Raw genomic sequence first — 20,277 nt, forward strand, 5'->3', positions numbered from 1 at the left:
GAGTGTGGTTTTACTTTACATAATGCAGTGTTGTCTGATTTAAAATGAAGTTATGGTTTGGGAACACCCAACACATTACCTAGTTATAGACAAATCTCAAGTATGACTATCAAATGTTTTTTTTTTTGTTTTTTTTTTTTTTAAATTGGGGATTCTTGAACATTCCCTTTATTAATGTAGTAATTGGATACACACCTATATTTGTTTTTAAAAAGTCACACAAAGACTGTTTTGCCTTAGCTTCTGTCTTGTGTAGGGTCTGTATAAAAAAGTGGGATTTATCTTGAAGAAACAACTAGACAATAGATCTGAGGTCCTCAAACTAAATGGTCTACAAAAAAAGCTAATGTTGATGCCAAAAGGTTTACCTCTACTAGTTTATTGGAATGGTCTAGTTCGAGAAACTGCTTCAGACGTAGCCGTTTGATTTTGGTCCATTATTTGTGTGGGCCAATACACTGACTCAGCAAATAATTAGGCTTAGGGAAAAATACTTAGCGGACAATATTTTATGTCTGTTACCTGTAAGTATTGCAAAACACCACAAAATGTGTTGAACAAAGGGAGTGTATTTATAGCATTTCACATACCTCAACATGTCAAAGCTATGCGATTTTAGGACATCTAGGCAGCAGAGTGCTGTTCACTCAAATTCTCTTATACAGTATGCTATGGAGCATAACTTTGCATTTCTTCTTATTCTCGTGACAGCAGACTTCTTCCACCTGCCAGTGGGGGTTTCTTTAGATAGTACCTGCATGAACCTATACATTTAAAAATATCTAAGCTTAATATTTTTTGGTATTCTGGGTAGGTGAGGGAGATGTGGACACATACTGTATCTTCATGTGGTTTTTCAGCAGATAACTGAAAAGGTATCATTGTTTCTTATAAAACTTTATGGAACATGATTAAGTTGTTTGTTCAGTTTTTATTTTTTGCCTCATACAAGGTCAGTACAGGTGGAAACTCAAGAAGCGGCTAGTCAAAAAAAAAAAAAAAAAAAAAAGGGTTCATTGACCTGACTGAAATATACCTTGCAGCAATACAGGTTGTTCTGTGCTGTTTATTTAATGCATGTGATAAATCATTTACAGTCTATGGATAGCACAGACTATCAATTATTAGCAGATTAATTTAGACATAACTGAGACAGGGAGCCAAAAAGGCAATCCCTATGGTCTTGTATGTTTGACTAACTAGAAAAGCAATTTTATTGCTGTATTGCCTCTGTTTTTAATCCCACACACCCTTAAACAAAAACACCAGAGCTAGCTACTACTTGGTAAATAGATTGTGGTTCTTAAAACATTTTTGCTAAAAAGACACACACCTTTCTTACCAACACCTGAAAAGCGGGACTATGACAGCTATGCATTTCATCTCAGTCTATATTCAAAGCAAAGGGCATTTTATGGTCAGACAACTCCAGTTTATATACAGTTATACTGATGTATGAAATGAATCCAATGCTACTTAGTAATCATAGCATTAACAGTGCAGATATTTTTGGTGTATAATGTTTTTTTTTTGTTAAAATATCTGTTTATGAAAGCTCCAGTGATTGCATTGAGTCGTTAAGGTGGTATCAATCCCTCCTACTGAGCTGGAATATGGCAAGTATGGGACGAAACAACTGTATTTTAACAGTAGCAGCCCTCCATCATGATCAGGTTCACTATCAACAGGCATGAATCATTTAGCATCTTGATACTGAATGGAAATTATTCTTATTTGTTCTTTAATAAATAAGTCTTGCACGTACAATGCAGTCTCCATCACTTTATATTGTTATTTATATTCTAGAAATTTGATAGTCTCATTTTTGATTATTTATTTGTTTTTGTTTTTTTCATCTATTGGTTACCATAATGAAGCCTTTCGTTTTTAGTGAATAGCTTTGGTAGCTGTTTGATAGCTGTTGCTCTCTCAGCAGCAGAGTCCTGTGATGGCCAATTGTAGTGGGATAAAGCGTTGAACTGGTTTCCTGTTCATTGTTTGACCGTTTCCCCACAGCAGTCCTCTTGGCTTCTCCCCTTGACTAAGTGGGTCCTCACTGCCAGACTTCTTTTATTTTCTTTGCAAATAAAGTTGCATTTTCAGATTATTATACACAGTACAAAGAAAATTAAATTGGTGATTAAAAATTAAACACTCTTATCTCTCTGTGAGTTATCTCAGTCCCCAGAGAGAGAGGATGCTATTTTGTAGGCTTGCGGGTGTCTTTTGTTCCCAATTTAGAAGCTTGTCGCTGTTTATTGTTAATTTTTGATGCTTCATTTGATATTCTGTTCACTTTCCTCTCTGAAATGCAGAGAAAACATCTTTATCAAAGTGCCAGATGTATTTGTTGTGTTGTCAGAGTGTCAGGTTTGCCTGAGTCTTCATATTTCTGAGATTTCTACTACCTTACATGTTTTGTTGGGAAGCCAACTGAGCACTACCAAACTCTGCATTTGATTTAAAAACAAAAACAAAAAAAAACAATATATACCCTTATTCCCAATTTTGACTTAAAAATAACGGTAAAATCACAAATCAGTAACGTTGTCAACCGTGAACTCTAGCTGACTCTAACAGAACTGAAATGTTCCCAGCATATTTTTGTTTGTTAGCTCAAACTATCTGTTTCCAAAGTAAATATTGAAAAAAAAATTAAAGCCAGCCACTGATCCAAACTGAATTGTTCTTGTCTTTCAGGAGGCCTGTCAACTTGGCAAGATAACCTCTGTGAATGTAAGTCTCACACATGCTCCTATTTTATTTTATTTTATTTTTTACATGTTCTCTCTTAGGCATGATCTATGTGTCTGTGTGAATCATCTATAGAAGTTATAGGAAATTAAACTCGTCATTGATTATCTTTGTTCAGTTTAAATGTTTGCATAAGAATCACTTATTGCTAAAAGAATAGCTCAGGATCTTTTGAAGCTGGGTTATGAAGATGTGGGCAGGGCATGTCTGTAATGTGGAGAACTGAAATATTTTTTAGGCCTACTTTATTATTTGATAAGAGGAAAACAGAGTATGGAATATCCTTTGTATGTGTTTATTTATTTTTTTTAATTCTTCTTTGTTCTGCAATATTGTGACATTGTTGGAACATTATTTCCATCCATCCATACATCCATTCATTAAAGTTTACATGCAATAGATATAACTTACGTTTCAGGGGAATATGCAATCACGATCCCAAGGCTCAATATTATCATGGTGATGCAGCTTGTGACTGACAAAACAAATGTTTCTGACTCTTCGATGTTTTCAACAATACCAACACCCTTACCATTTCCTGTGAGCTTTTCATCTCGGCCACTAAACATACACATCTGAAGTTGGCATCGAGAGAGTCGCTTTAGCTTGCCAAATACATTGTTGCCATTCAGAGTTGGGATGTTTTGGACTTGTTTTGTAAATATGAGATCTTAACACAAAAATGCAATCAAGCAATCTGTTTCCATCTCTACTATAGCAAACATTGATCTTGCAATGACAACTGTGAATCAATATACTGTACGAGTCAAGTTGTTCATTTCCAAGAAATGGGAAAACAATTTACACAGCATGAATTTGGAATCTCAGCATGAAAACACGTGGAGTCTGTAAGAGCAGTCACTATCTTATCCACAGTAAGTTGGAAGAGTCATCTAAAATAATCAAAGTAGAAAGCGTTGTCAAAGCAGGCAAAGTTTTCTCATCTTAAACCCCCTTACCCACTAATAATATTAATTTTAGAATAAAGTTTTCTGAAGATAATTTTTGTGTTATTTTAACTGAAAATTGCACCAATATGTCTAATATTTTTCAATTTCATACTGTTTACCATTTGCTTAAGAAATTTACCACAGTGTTTTCCAGCCTTCCAACAAATAACCATAGTCTTATTTATATGTAATAAAAAAAAATATATAGGGGGAGGGAATATTTATAAGCTAATGTGTGTCAATAATTGTGCAATTAAGGTGGTGGAAATATCTTTTTCTTTTTCTTTTTAATTTGCCTTTAGCTTGACTCTGTGGTGAGAACTATGAAAAATCTTTCTTCAAACTCGGATTTCTCAGACAACTATCTACTGCAGGTAAGATACTGCCTGCTGATAACATCTTAAAAAAAAAAAAATCATTTAAAAATATCTGATTAAGACCTATAAACTTTTTTCGGTAACTCTTTATTTGAAGGGGTGTGCATAAGACTGACATGACACTGTCATAAACATGACATAACACCTGTCATGAACATGAAGACGTCTTTATGAATGTTTATGAATGTTGTCATGAAGTGTCATTCGGTAAATAATGACACTTTTAATGCAAAGTTGCTCTAAAAGTTGCATTAAAAGCCCATTGAAAGTGCCAACTTTGCATTAAATTATGATTTACAAAATCATGCAAAGTTGGCATTTTTAATGGACTTTTAATGCAACTTTTAGAGCAACTTTGCATTAAAAGTGTCATTATTTACCGAATGACACTTAATGACAACTGTGATAAACATTCACAAAGACGTCTTTATGTTCATGACAGGCGTTATGTCATGTTTATGACGGTGTCGTGTCAGTCTTATGCACACCCCTTCAAATAAAGTGTTACCCTTTTTTCTGAATAACTAACACTGCAGCAGAGTATATATAGACTTTTTGAGAAAAGCCCGCTCAACACTTCCTGAGACTGACCATTGAAAGTTTTTCACAGCATTAATTAAAACTCAGATATTTCATTTCCCACAAAAATGTAAGATTTCATTTTGTAAAAACTTGAAGGAGTGGGGAATATTTTTTTTACGGTCATGTAGCACACTTTCTTTAAAAGAGACAAAGGACGGATATTGACTTTCAGCTGAGGTCATGGGTTTAGAGAAGGAACATCAAAAAGATTCTACTCAAAACAAAAAGGAACTTCTTCAGGAATAAGATAAGCAAGGCGAAGTACAGGACATCCATCCCATGCTATCTCATTTATGTATAATATTTCTTACTGGAAATGGATCATAATGCAACTTCCAGCTGTATTGATTGTGTGTTGTAATGATGCATTTCATGAATGGGACTGATAAGAGTTGGGTACTTTGTTCAGACGATGCATTAAAAATCTACAATAGATCAAAATAACTTTTTCTTACTATACTTCTTGGAAAGTTAAGAAAATGTATAATGCATTTGACTGTGAAACAAACTTTGCTGGTATTCATATCATTATGCATCTAAGTATATGCAGCTCAGCAGAATTTCATACTTAAACTATCATTTATCCTGATTATGTTGTGGCATCTGACAATCAGAGTTCTTTTTTTTTTTTGCTCCATTTCATTTGTTATATGGTAGTCTGAGTTTTGCCCTTATTTATGAGTTTTGGATGGTTAAACAATCCTTTGTCAATGCCAACTGGACAGAAAAAAAAAAAAGAAGTTTTTCTCTACCTGAAGTTCGTACAGTGGGTATGCAGCTCCAACTTTTATTCAGTTTCAGCAAAATATTGCTGAGGCTCTGTACAGAAAGGTTTGTCTGCTCAGCTTTTCTAGCTTTTTTGTTGTTGTAGCGCATTGCTTCTATTCTCTGTAATCTGCATTAATTTCTACTGGTAATCTGAACATTGTATCCAAACGTCTTGTATCTGTCACGTTATAAACACAAACTCAAACATGTGATAGACCAACATAAAGTAAAGAAGAGTATATGAGTTTTACAGCTTTATGTGCATTATTTGCATTCAACCTTATCTCAGTCTGATAGCTCTGAATACAAGCGTCTTCAAAAGTAGTCTTATTTTTAGAAATGGAGACCGGTAAACCTGAGGTCTGAGAGTGAAATGCTTTGTTAGGAACATCTGGATCAATCAGATGCAGGATGGAGCTTGATTATTAACGCTTGGTTATTAAGGACTTTGTATGTTAGAAGGGGAATCTTAAATTTTATTCTGGACTTGACAAGGAGCCAATGGAGGGAAGTTAAATAGGATAAGTGCGTTCTCTCTCTTTAATTTTCATCAGAATTCTTGCCGCAGAGTTTTGGATTAGCTGAAGGCTTAACTGCATTTTGTGTACTTCGTCATAGAGAAGAACTACAGAAGTGATAAATCCATGTAGTAATTTTTCAGAATCTTTCCTGGACAGGTTGTTTCTAATTTTGGCATTTCTGGAGATGAAAGAATAGAACAATTATTCCGGGATTCAAACAAACAAAAAAACACATAGGTCCTCGACTTTATTACAATTTCATCCAGATCAAGAAATCGACTAAGCAACTTGTTTTTCCAGAGGTCCAGCTTCAAATATGACAACTTCTGCCTTGTCAGAGTTTAAAAGCATAAAGTTCTCATGGTTTGAAGACTGTAAGCTACTTAACTGATTGGATTCATCAGGATTTATGACTAGATATGACTAGTCTATATCTATAGTTTTATATAGGTGAGACAAAGTTTTTAAAACAGGAATAGATAAAGCCATATCCCAAAGCTTTAAATAACTTTGAGAGCGCTGAGATTAAGTCAAGATGGAAGGAGGATAACACAGAGCTAAATATGGTACACATCAAACTTTGAAGAAATTGCAATATAGGCTTAAGACTGGGACTAATCTTCACCTCTCAATAGAAAAATGACTCTAAACTTAGAGACAGAACTATAATTGCGACTTGCATCATAATAAATTCTTGTGTTGGAATGATCTAGTCAAACTCCAAACAAGTCAAATTGCAAATCAGAGGGAAAGCTAATCTGTTTTGTCTGATCATAAGCTATTCTACACGTAAGAAGTACGATGGATTTACTCTAGATGTACAAAGTTGGTAGGATATACCCCCAAAAGTTGTAGCTGTAAATGTAATGTTACAGCTACAACTGTTTTTCTAAAAATCATTGATTCAGTAGATCTATATGAATAACTATGCCACAGTTTTCAGATTCTTATTTATAAAAAAAACCCCAAAAAAATGTTTTCCTTCCACTTAAAATTTGTAATGTATAAAAGTTTTTGTTCATAGCTCGTAAAATTACAATAAAATCTGTTTATCTTTAAGCTGCAAACTTACAAAGTTGTGGTTTAGCATTTGTATCAAAACACTCATGTCTTCTTATTGGTAATGTGTTTTGTTTTGTCATAGTGGTCAGTGCATCTCTATCGCAGATGAGTCAATAGCAGAATAAATTGATGAAAATTCATTTGATTCGTCACAAATCACTCCTCATTCTACCGACGCCCTTGTCAGAATCACCTCCTTCACTCGTGTTCCTGCTAAACCATCGGCTCACCCCCAGACACACATTTCCTAACACGTATTGGGCTGCAATGGAACAACGTGTAACAGAAAAAAACTCAGCTCTGAAAAAGTGTCATCTGCCAGCAGTTTCTGTTGATGCACATTTTTGACATCATAGAATATGGGGAGACACTCCGCTTTGGATCGAGGTATTCCTTTATAGATTTTTTTTTTTCCTTCTTCCCTCTTCATGTGTGATGTAACAAATCACCATCTCCTCGGAGCAGATTTATGCAGGTCTAGGTGTGCCCGTGAGGTGATCCTTATCTGAAATGGCAGAGCCAATCTCCCCTGATTCACTTCTAAGTGGTCCCTGTTTATCACTCAAAGTGAGGTGGTTGTCAGCCAAGTCCTTTTCCGTGCTGCGCCGACTTCTTTGCTGTTTGGAGAGAGTGATAGTCAAGGTAAAGTGCATGGTATAATAAAACTCAAAGAGCTGTGGTCAGAAAAGGACGAGGTGGCAGGCACTTAGCCTCCAGTCCTCTATCTCAATGTAACGGACTCCTAATCTAGTAACCCGTGAATCCTGCCTCGTCTGCGTGGTTACTGGAGGTGTTTGGTGGTGGGGGTGCAGCGGGATGGGATTTTCTGGCAGGTTACATGCTAGAAATTGGCGTGCATTTCTGCTGTTTATTTTATCTCTGTGTACATACTTCTAAAGGCAGTGTTTTGTCTGACTCAAAGGGCTTTGTTTGGTCTTGATATCTCTTACTGCAGCTTGTCTTTGCTTTATGGATTTCTGGCAGCTTCTCTAAATAAGTGATCATGCTTGACAAAACCCTCACCTTGACTCCTGGTTGTTTGTTTTCCTCCGTTTTGTTTGTCTTAATGTTTTATTCACATCAATCATTACCACTGGGAGCAAAAGTTTTATTTATTCAAGACCCAATAATGGTAGTTAATCCTAATTAACATTGTAACTCTGAATAACTTGGTATTGAGCACATCATGAAACCAAATTAGGCTTTTTTTTTTCACATCTGGCATCAGCTTGAATGGGCTTGAATAAACAGAAGTCTGAAAAAAAAAACAGGAAGACACTCCCTTTACGCAAAGTGATTATGTCCTAATTGTCACGCGCAGCTGTTTGTTCTAATAGATTCTGGATGTCATTGTTGGAGCAAGTTTTTTTTTTTTTTTTTTTTGTTTTAATAATTGCAATCACGTGGAGAAGGAGTCGTGCTTTTCTTGTGGTGCTGCCAACCCTCTGTAGTGGGCCCTTTCTTTTCCTGGAACCTGGGCAATGCTTTAGCTTGCATCCTCCAGCAATTTCAGAAACAGCTGCCAAAGCTGTTTGAGAACAAGTAGATATTTAGACTACTTGAAAGCTTTTGCAAACATGGCACTCAGAGCTCTGCAACTTGCCAGTAAGGTATCTAGCTCATTTTTTTTTGTCTTAGGAAATAATATGTAAAATCAAGAAAGGAAAATATTTGTTTCACAAAGTCCATTAATTCTTTTCATTTCTGGTCACATAAAATTTAAACCAGGTGAGAGAAGAATACTATTTCTTTTCCCAATAGATACAGCACAACATAAAGGTTTTGTTTGTAATCGTTGTCAGTTGAAATCACTTTCACTGCCTGGCCTTTCCTTCTCCCTTATTTTCCTTATTCCTTATGTTCTTACCAACAAATCCAGACAACGAGAGATTTGCCTCAGGATCTTGATGAATCAAGTAAATAGAATATTTAGCTGGCTGTTTCAACATCACGGGGTTTGAAAATCGCTTTCAGGGAGCTAATTGTGTGGATTTAGGCTAGTCGACCCTTTCTGATAGTTTTCAAATGAGGCTTTTTTGCTTGGTTTTTGGCAGCCTGTCCTTCATTAGAGCTTGAGTTTATTTTAATCTTCCATTCACCTGCTTTACAGCCCTTGTTTGTTCTTGTGGAGAAACAATATGCGTTTATCAGTACACTGTAGTTGCTGAGGGGGGAAATATGTGAAAAGAGGAGCATCACCTCCTCCTGAGCTCAAAGAAGCATGTGTTAATGATGTCTTTAATTCAGGACTTGTATCTTGCTTTTGTTGCTATAGCGATGAAGAAAATTAAGATAGTCATTTGCACACCCGTTGTATTTGCTTTGAAAGACGTCTCATCAGTTTGAACAAAGCTCTGAATAAAAGTGCAATGCAATAGCCAAAGCAAAAAAAATAAATAAATACATTTTGCACTTTAGCTTCTCCATAATGTGATGTTAAACAAGTCATTATGTGGGGATACAAAGGTCAAGTCTTTTACTAAGAAAACTCAATTTGTGTGTATTTTAATCTCAGTATAAATACAGCTGTTCCATGAAGACATTTGAGGTTTCCAAGGGAACAGTAGTAAAGAGACATCCTCATGGTGACCACGAAACAAACCAGACCAATCAGGGTAAATCTGGCCTTTATAAAGGAGTGCCAAGAAGGGAACCATTGTTAAAAAATAGTCTTAAAAACTCTTCTTTAATGTTTGCAAAATCCTACATATTGAGGGAAGCTAATACAACATCACCCTAAAACGCTTCTTACTTATGGTACAAAATGGTGCATCATTCTGTGACGAGGCTTTTCAAAAGGAACGGGAACATTGTTCAGAGTTGAGGGAAAGATGGATGGGGGGTAAGTACAGTCCTGTTATAAAACCTATTCAAAGGCTCAAAATACTTGAGATTGTGTCAGAGACCTGGACAACAAAATGAATCATACAGTCAAAGCTACAATCACATGGTTCTGATCAAAGCATATTCATGTGTTAAAATAGCTGTCAAATTCCAAAGCACAGTCCAATTGAGATTCTGTGGCAAGACTTAAAAATTTGTTAAAACTGAGATATGCTCCATCTCGTCCTGTAATTATGTTTTACAGGACTGCTAAGCTCTTACTCAGCCAGAGTCAGTAGTAGTGATTTTTAATGTAATTTTGTGCAAAAATAAATAAGTTTTATTTTTTTGAAACTCTGCAATGACTTGTTACTTTATCACAAACTCCCCTAAAATACATTATGTAATGTAAAAAAAAAAAAGGTTCATGGCAAATTAATGCTTTTGCAAGTCACTGTAATTCTAATGTGTTTTACTTTGACAGTACAGTTTGAGAAACTGTTACTGGATTATGAAATGTCTACTTGCCCATCATGAAAGTCAAAGTATTTACCTGTGTGTCTGTCTGAATGTTTTTTTTTTATTTACCTGTGTGTCTGTTTGAATGTTTTTTTTTGTTTTTTTTCGCTATATCAATGACCAAAACTGTGTGGTTCTTTTACTCTAAGAATTGTTGATGTGTTGTCACACATTGCCACATACAGGACCCGTTTTCTTTTGTAGCCCCACAGAAAGGTTGCAACATGAACTTCTGCAAACCTCTGGAGAAATCAAAGGGCCCCGCACTGTTCAGAGGAAAACACACACACACTCATGTGATCCCAACGACTTTTACAAATCAAAGTCTCAGCCTATACACATGTTTTTTTTTTTCTACCTCCTTTGTGCCTAAATTGGGTGAGCGGAAAAATTAGGACATGGTTCAACCTGTTAACACACATCCCATCTATTCTCAGGAAGAGTATCAAAGAGGTCCTCAATTATAAGTCTTGCGGTTACTTTATTAGCTGGAAAGTAATTCAATAGACTCAACAGACCAGAAGCAGTTCTGGGTTATGAGGTCGCTCTCTCAATTTCTCTCAATTAGCGGCTCTAATGACAAGATAAAGTTTGGTCATATTTCAGCGTTGGAAGGAGGTGACGATGATCGATGTGGTGTTAATCATGCTACTCTTAATACATTTAGGCACTTAATATCTTCTAAATATTCCCATCCACCCATCAACAACCATTGCTGCCACCGTTCATGATGATGTTAATAGTCTTTGTTTGTGGAAGTGTGGAGAATTTGCCTCTTTGAACTGAGGAATTCGCTAGAATGCTTTTTCCAATAACAGGCTCTACATATCTTAAAACAGCACACTCCTGTTATGTTTCCCTCTGGTGACCAGTAAATGAGCCAGTCAGTTTTTTTTGTTTTTTTTTTTTTCAAAAGAAACACACGGAAGTCAACGTAGTAGAAACTAGGGTCATGGGTTACACTTTGAATTGATAATTACATTGGTTTAGAGACACACTGTGGGCTTTTAAGATGGTATATTCATACATACCCACACACACACGCAAACACACACACTCACTCATGGGCACAGAAGAAACAGCTACCAAGACAAAACACTATTTTTTTTTTTTTTCCGTCTAGCTCAAGTGATAAAATACATGCAGATGGTCTTTGGAATAATGTGGCATTGTTTTGAGATAAGCTACCTCTGCTTTTTCTGTCTTCTCCTTAGTGTAACCGAGGTGACCAGAATTTTGACTACAGCGCTCAATGCTTTCAGATATTACATTTTGAAATATTGAACAACAATGTTCCTCGCCAGAGGAGATTTCTCCCTCTCTTTCTTTAGCTTTGTAGATCTTGCTGTGAGGTTCTCATTTAAACCCCCTTGCAAGAGGAAAAATACCATCCAATTTAAAGTTTGTACGTTCTCCGATGCAATGCTTATTGTCAGACAAAAATGGAGATGGTATTTTAATGTCTGTAAATGAATCACTAACCACAGGACTATGAGTCCTCTTTAATGGCTTGTGTCTTTAGCTTGTCTCTCATAAGACTGTTGTCTGTTTATCTTCCGTAGACCCAACGTCGTGTGACCTTCCATCTTCCGGATGGTTCCCAGGAAAGTTGCAGTGACAGCGGGCTTGGGGACGCTGAGCCCAGCAGCACAGCCAGTGCCACCCAGCCTCTGCCCCTCAGCTTCCCCCAGGAGGAGTACTTTGAGCAAGCGTCACCTAATAGTCGCACCGAGGGAGACGGAAATTCAGACCCTGAATCTAGTGAGTAGCGATCTTTTGCATTTTTGAGAGAGCAAGCAAACATGTCACTTTGTGTTATTTATTTATTTTTTTGTGACTTCAAATGCTGACGATTTGATTTCACCATCTATGATTTTAAATGGCACTAATACTTATAGCTACTGTTTAAAGTTTGATTATGACAAAACAGCCTTGCAAAGATTAAACAAGCAGGCGATTCTTGTCAAACGCCTAATACAAGCCAGCTGCACATTTTGGACTGTGCTCTCCCAGTGTTGAGAGCAGATATGTTTTTTGATACGGAGCATATGGCTTTCTGCTAAGGATACATGTATGACTCTGCATGTAGGAACCACGAGTAAACATGAAAGGTTATCCATCAGTGTCAGAACAATTAGATTTTCTATTGAAATAGACTGTACCACTGAATGCACATTAACTAATAACAATGTCCATTTCCCTGTGATGTGACAGTTTAACCACTTTAAGAAAATATTGCTGCAGACCACAGGTTGAAGATCTTGAGTTGCAATGTGATCATGCGTCTTGTGATTTGGTAAATAAGTGAAGGACTATTCCTGCGCTTAAGAACAGACAACACATATTTATCTATATGATTCAAAATAGCATATAATTTGCATTAAGTGTATTTTTCAAAACTAAAGAAAGGTTTAAACTCAGTTTGAGAATTTTGAAGCCTATTCTATGTTTATAAAAAGCCCACAAGAAACCATTTTCAGTAATTTCTCAGAAGTATGACATCACATTGAGAAAAGTGTGAAACACACAATACATACTGACTGAACCTGACTGAAGCATTCTACAGTGAAATGCATGCTTCACATTTTGGAACTGCAGTAATGTTCTGTGTGTTCTATTTCACAGATTTTCTTTCTTGAAAATAAACCAAAAACCACCGCATTCATTTTAGATTCACAAATAAATGGGTTAATTAGCACCGAGCTACAGTTATTAAAGAAAATAAATTTTGTAGGGCTGATTTTTGTAAATGTTGAGAGCTTGGCTGTGTAATGAATGCTGTGAATTGTACCCCTGAGGTGGGAACTTTGTTGCTGAGATTTTCGTAAATGATTCACAAGACAGCTGTCACTGCATGGCTTACTGCCCAGCGATGTTCCCCATAAAAAGCGTCAACTTCTTCCTCATGCGTATACAATACTTTCTCTCTCTTTTTTTTTTTTATCCCTGTTCAAGAAACTTGCTGGAGGGGAAAAAAAGAGGAAATTTTCTAGCATTGGCATTGGCGATCCAAAGCACTTTTATCAGCAGCAGTGATATTGACGAAATTATTTTGCCTCACCGCAGAACGGACAAGGTTATTCTGAGTGCCACCTCCTCTGTTCAAGATGGATATTCCAGTCCCATTGAGTCAGATTTTATTTTCTTCAGGTTACCTTGCATCACATTCTGCAGACAGGACAAAGGCTCATTTCTGCACATGCGTTTAGTCCTTCTGTGGTTCTGTGTGTGTGCGATTGTCAGCATTGCTTTCAACATAACTCTGAATTACCTGTCAGAGAATGTTTTTCGTTCTATGTAGCTGAAAAAAAGAATATACAGGACAGCAAAAAACGGATAGCTTTGCATACACCCACATGTAGTGCAGTCACTGTGTCGCTGTTGTAAGTGAGACAACAGGCCCGGGTTCTTCCCCAGCAGCTGGTCTGGCATTTCTGAGGCTGGAGTGTCGGTGTGACAGCCTTCATCATTTTCATACAGAGGCTTTAGCAATTTGGAAAAATGTTCCCCGTAGGAAGTGCATTTTGTAACTTAACTCACCCCCATGTTTTTTTAATGCACCTGTACCTCTGCATACAACAAACACTTAAACATACATCCTTAGATCAAACCTCTTTTTCCCAGGCTGTTCGTTTTAATGCATTCACAGTGTCGACGGCGGTGATTCATGTATGTGATTCATTTAGACGCAGATGCAATTATTCAACGTTTCATTAATATTCAGAGACATAAACATGTAATACTTCATAAAACAACTCAAACATACAGTTATTATCCACATTTCCCCCTGGGCCGTGTTTGCCGAAGTGCATTAGTTTTAAGGTCGGGAGCAATGCTGATGTGATAAATGCTTGTGTATTTTTACAAATCGCTTCACTAAGAAGCACCATAAAGTGAGCGCAATGCCAGAGTCTAATGTCAGTAATTGGATATCAGAACAGCTATTTTTAGTTACTTGACCACAAAGCTCCTTCTAATCCTCTGTTATCACAGCGATTTTACGAATGTCAATGTAATTCTCACTGAAAACGTGTTAAAAGCTTGTTGAAGCTGACAAGACGTGATCATATTCAAGGACGGCGTTTAAAGACAACGGGGAGATTTATTGAATATCCATACTCGTATTGTTATGCAATTCATCAGTATCACAACACATATATTAAAATTCTCAGACATACAAGGGTCCTTGAAATCCAGACACTACGTAGTTTACATTCAATGTGCATTCCAGCTAAACATTTACCATCAAGTGCAGCTGAATATCGCGCTTACTCTGACATTTTTTGCATCATTCCAAGACAAAGTCGTCTGAATCGCCCAGCTTCGTTTCGTCTTCCACAAGTTAAGTCAGATAAACTCTTGACTCTGTTCTGCTCAGTTCAAAGTGAAGACAGCTCTCGTGTGCATTGACGGTCTCGGAGATGAGTGCGTTTGGTGACAGAAGGGGGCCTAAGATGGATTAGATATGGTTTTATCAATGAGCACCAGAACGGCACGGCGGCTTCAATTTCTTATCATATTGTCTCAATTTGTAAAGCAGGGAGAACCAGAAGAAAAAAAAAAAAAAAAAAGGAAACATAGCAGAGGAAAGATGGAAAGTGAACCAAAAGAAATAAAGATATTAAAGAGGAGTGGTAGGAGCATAGTTTCTGGAGTCACAAGTTGTATTGTTCTGTAAAGGTACAGCTTGGATCTGAATGTCAACTCGCACTGAATAATTTTCTGTGCCAAAGGCAAGCCACGTGGCCTTCTTATGACAATGAATTTCTCGACTCCTCTTTAAACCTGCATCTTTATTAGACCACCTTCTCTTGAAATAAAGTTCATATGACATTTTATGTTTCTATTATTTATGAGCTGGGTGGCTGTTCATTTTATGGGCTCTTGCCTCCCCCTCCAGGCTTTATTTGCCACCCTGCCATCACTCTTGTGCCGTCGCTTTTCTTGTCACGTTTTGTTTCGAAAGGTTTGATTGCTCCGTCTCTGTCCCAACAAACAGATTAACATAATTTGCATCCAGCCTCCTCACATATTTGACAACCTTTTATGGCATTAAAATGTCCAACCATTTAAATTGTGTCTGACCTTCTAGATGAATTTGAGCTTTGTGATGTAAAAGACAGAAAAATATATATGCCCTCCCTCACCAAAGAAACAATATTTATTTTTGCTTGCTGTGCATTTCTGTAATGTTTTGAGTTACAGTTGATTTTCCTCTCCCACAATTGAACTCAATTTGTTTTGACACATATTTCCCAGAATTGCAAATAGCAGAAAGTCTGGATATTAGAACATGATGCTTGACCCAGTTAAGCTAAGTCATTTTTATCTGTGGATATGTTGATATTTGTCTTAACAGTGACCACTGACTTCATGGCTTCTCTTAAGCTACTTTTGGAGTGAATTTCTTTTTTTATTTATTTTATTTTTGCTGCTCACTTAATGCCATCCCAGCAATTCTGACATGCAATGCAATAAAAAAAATGGTACAAATCATCATGTGGAAAACAACAATCACTTTTAAGCCTTGAGACAAAGTCTACCAAAGTGGGAGCAAATCCCTGACTCTAAATCCCCAACATTTTTCTAACAATACATGTTTTTTTTTTGTTTTTTGTTTTCCTCTTGATGATTTGTAATACACTTATTTCTTTCTCCTGTTGTCTGAGTTTTGGGGATTTAGGAGCTTGTGCTTTTTGCCCACTTACAAGCAGTTCACTAAAAGCGGTTCCGATGTGGGGCATTAGTCTCCCAAAGACACACGAGAAAAGCCATACACCAAAGTGCCGTATGTTAATCTGTAGCATATGGCTTTCAAATGACCACTTTGTCTGTCTGAGATCTAATCTGCTATTAAAATAAGCCAATCCCGTTTAAATACTGCAAGATTAATAAGATTAAAGTTTTAAACGTAGTCCGTGATGCATTGCAAATCTAAAGACTTGAAAAGAAGGTACAAGTTTATCAACTTACAGATTGTGATCAGTTGTTTTGTGAGTGATTTCTATCCACATAATATTTTATGATTTCTGATACCGAGAGACAAGTAATCTGATTAGACAATAGCACAATTTGAAGCCTTTTAGGCTTTGGAAAAGGCTGTTTTACTTGGTCATAGGGGCTTGACTTTTGAAACTTCTTTTGTAAGAAAATCTACATAGAAATATATGGTAGTCGGTTCAAAACTGGATCATGATTGAAGTTTATTTTATCAAGCATAGATCTTGGAGGTGACAGCGCAATAAGAGAAACAGCTTTTTCTGGCAGAGGTGCTCCCAGGCCAGATGAGAAACCTAGTACCGCCAACTTGTTCTTAGATCTCTTAGATTTCTTCTCCCATTGACATGTCCCTGGATAACCTCCAATGGGAGGCCTTCAGGGGCATCCCAATTAGATGCAGACAACACCTCAATTTACACATTTTACATTCAGAAGGACAGACGCTCAACTCTAAGCCAACTCCGGATGGCCAAGCTTCTTGCCATAAATCTAAAGCTGAGTCCAGCAACACTAAAGACCTACGTCACTTTAACCAATTGTATCCATGGTCTTGTTCTTTCAGTCATAATCCACATCTCATGTCTCACGACCGTAGGTAAGGGTTGGAACATAAAGACAGCAGTAAACGGAGAAGGATGTGACCTTAGGTCTTTCTTCACCATGACCAGAACGTAACGGGCAGACAAGGCTACAACTCATCTGTCCACCCCTGTCCAGTCTGAGCATAACTCGTGAACCAGATACCAAGATAGATCGATTCTTCAGCATAAGGCAAAAACTACCTGCTAACCTGGAGGGAACAAACTGCCTTTTTCTAATTAAGTCTTCTCTGGACCCATAAAACACTTGTGGCCCACATAACCAAGTTCCATGACTTCATTAGCAACGCCATGAGAATAAGAATTTGGTCCACTGTTTGACAGCAAGGACAAAAGCCACACTGCTGCTCCGGAATCCATGGTTTGAAAATGACGTCTCCTATCCAAACCTAGATTAAGCTTTTCCAGGGATGTTGACGCAGGTGACTCCTCAATACCCAAGGCACATCTTCTGACCTCCTTCACTTAACTTTTAGACCACTAACCTGGTCTTGCACTTCACTGACATTCTCCCAGTCCTCCATGTGTCATTGAAAAAAGCATGTTAACAATTACAGTCTGAATTGTAATAGTCCTAATGAAATCATCCAGTACAAAGGTATTTCTAGTAGAGGAGACAACAAAGTTATATGCTGGTTCCAGAAAAAAGCAAAGTGCATTTTGTCGTTCATACAGTTTGCTTAGCACGTGATTGTGTAATAAGAAAAATGTTACACTATTCAGTACAGTTGGCTATATTAATTATTCATATGAGCCCAATCTCAGTTTCACTTTGAGGGTTCTCATATGCAATTAGATGTAATGAATGTGCTTCTTAATTACATTCATTTGTGCAAATTTCCATTCCCCGCTGAATTTTTCTGGGGAAACATTGTGACACTGACCAATGCCATATCATTTGCAATGTGACTAAATCCATTCAGCATAGAACAATTAGTCGTAATTAGTGTTACAATGTCATCAGCGACCAGGGGGGAAGACTAAGCTGACATGCAAGGAAAAAGAGGACCCTTGTTCAGAGTCAGAAGTCCAGTAATGCAGCAAGAGCTAGATAATTGGCTGACCACAGGTTAGAAATATGATGAACTGTTGTAGGACTGTTGAGGGTTTTTTTTTTTTTTTTTTCCCACACTTTTATTCAAGCGAGGTTGGCTGAGCGGGCGTTCTCTTTAATAGCAATGCCACACTTAATAAGTGCCAGTTCAACCTTGTGCTTTTTCCAGGCACTCACATCATCTACAGCTGACAAATGAACAGTTTCTCCACAGTAATTAAAGAGTGAAGTGCCTTGCTTAAGGGTACATCGCTGGTGGTTGAAGGATTGGAGAAAGTTTTTCTCATTTGTTTCACGCCATGACCTTACATATTCTCATGGTATCAGATTTATTCGTAAAGTGATGTGGATATTTAATTCATGCAGCACATGAAATCGTTATGCAGGCCATTCGTTTTGCTACAGTTATCTGACAATCTGCGCACCAACTTCTCCAGATCATTTTCTTTTTCCACCATTATGCTTCCAGACATGTATTCTCTCTTTGATATAAATAAATAAAAACCTGTGCCTTATGGCTCCCAAAACGTGTTACTTATGCGACAGTGGGAATACCTGAAGCATCAGGGGAGATATACCTACGTAGATTGGACCTCTCTTTTTAAGATTATTTCAGATAATTTTTTTCTTCCTCTGTCCCCCTTTTTTTTCTTTCTTTTTTTTTGACCGCCAGAGTTAGAAAGGATTTAAATGGACTCATCTGTTTCCTTCTCAACCGACTGGGATTTGGTGGAAGTGTTCTGTTCTCAGAGGTGAGGTGGAGGGGAAGCCCCATTTTATCTGGTTCAAATGCCACACCAGTTGTCTTGAAATGAGAGAGAGGGAGAGAGAGACAGACAAGCTATTGATCTGGAGGAGTCAACTCAGCTTGCAGAAATCTCTCTCTAGCCTCCTTCAAACCTTTAAAAAAGTGTCATTTTAGAATCCTTCTTTTTGCACCATTAGGGTATCGTCTTTGTTCCCTTACAGAAGGCGACTATGAAGTTGAGAAGGCTTCTTTCTTGTGCCGATAATCCAGATCTCAGCAGGACAAGCCCAGCAGAGATATTAGCGAGAATTAGTTCAACTTGAACAGTAACTGCCATGTTTAAGCATCGGTTTCAAATTGATTTAGCGCCACTGTATGCTGAGTTTTTCTTATGGGCACTGCACAATTAGAATACTCATCCCAAAGTTGTTACCATGTTCGGTAAGTCTTGTGTCTGGCTTGAAGAGGGATCAATAGGTGCCAACTTTGATCACATCTCGGAACAATGTATTCTGAACTCAGCAGGGCTGGAGAGAGACTTCAAACAAGGATAAACCCTCAAAGGGCCTCAGCCAACAATTCACTTTGTTCCATTCACTGACTCTGTGATTCTTAAACTGAAATGGCCTGAACAGAATGTTAAACCTCATAAAACGGCGGATAAGAAATATGAAGAGAGATGAGTTATCTCACTCCTTAAACATATTTGATTTGATCTCAGTTATGTCATTTAAAAGTCCAGTGACGCACCAGAAGCAACCCTTCCAGAACGCTTTATTAGATACTAAAGGTGAATATTTCCAGTCGTCGCCATTAAATGCATCAAAGCTCCCAACATAATAATTTACCAGGAGTTTTAAACTCCGAGGGAACCATCACCACAGATCTCTGCAGAGCAACATTTGTTAAATCCTATCAAATCCTATTTTGATGTTACAATGCACTTGGTTTATACAGCAGAAACTTTCACTCCTTCAGAAGCAGGAGGAAGACAAGGGAAGCTATCAAATATAGATGTTGTAATGTTTTATTGAACGACTTTTGTTATAGATAGCCTCTGCAAAAATCCCAATCATTTTCATTGTTGGGCTCCGAGCTTGGGAAGGCATCAGCATGTTGGCCCGCGGTAAAGCTTTTTCTGTTCCTCCATCCAACCTCTCACAGCAGTGTATACCCTAAATTTATATATTCAATTTCAGCTGTGTAGACTGTGTGTGAATACATGAGTTCCTTGTTTTAGATGTGATGCTTGTGTGTAAATTCTGGCATGATATTAGAGGTAGGCCTCTGTTGTATTTTAATAAAGCCCATTATGCTCCGGTTTGGGAGGTGTCGTATTTCAGTATACCCATTAGTATGGTTTATTGTTTATAACAGCATTAGAGAGGGCAAAATGGGCTTCGAAGGAGTGTAGCTCTTCTCCTTTTTCCTTTCGCCCCACTCATCCCTCCTTTTCTCCTCTCCTTTGAGAAATCAAGCAATAGATACATTAGAATGCATGGTTTCATCCCTTTCTCATT

The 20,277-nt window shown here is 37.4% G+C and overlaps 1 protein-coding gene across 4 annotated transcripts in view; it reads left to right on the forward strand.

Annotated features, from left to right (window-relative positions):
* Positions 1-20,277, forward strand: part of pcdh11 (protocadherin 11) — a 170,116-nt gene that overhangs the window by 94,599 nt on the left and 55,240 nt on the right. For 2 of the 4 annotated variants that reach the window (XM_007550385.2, XM_016670584.1), the window contains 3 exons: positions 2,701-2,736; positions 4,007-4,078; positions 11,919-12,117. In XM_007550385.2, coding sequence (XP_007550447.1) covers positions 2,701-2,736; positions 4,007-4,078; positions 11,919-12,117 — 307 coding nt within the window. The remainder of the gene's footprint in view (positions 1-2,700; positions 2,737-4,006; positions 4,079-11,918; positions 12,118-20,277) is intronic. The other 2 variants (XM_016670583.1, XM_016670585.1) reach the window with 1 other exon arrangement.

This window comes from Poecilia formosa, unplaced genomic scaffold (assembly GCF_000485575.1).
Source record: "Poecilia formosa unplaced genomic scaffold, Poecilia_formosa-5.1.2 Scaffold35, whole genome shotgun sequence".
Classification (NCBI taxonomy): domain Eukaryota; kingdom Metazoa; phylum Chordata; class Actinopteri; order Cyprinodontiformes; family Poeciliidae; genus Poecilia; species Poecilia formosa.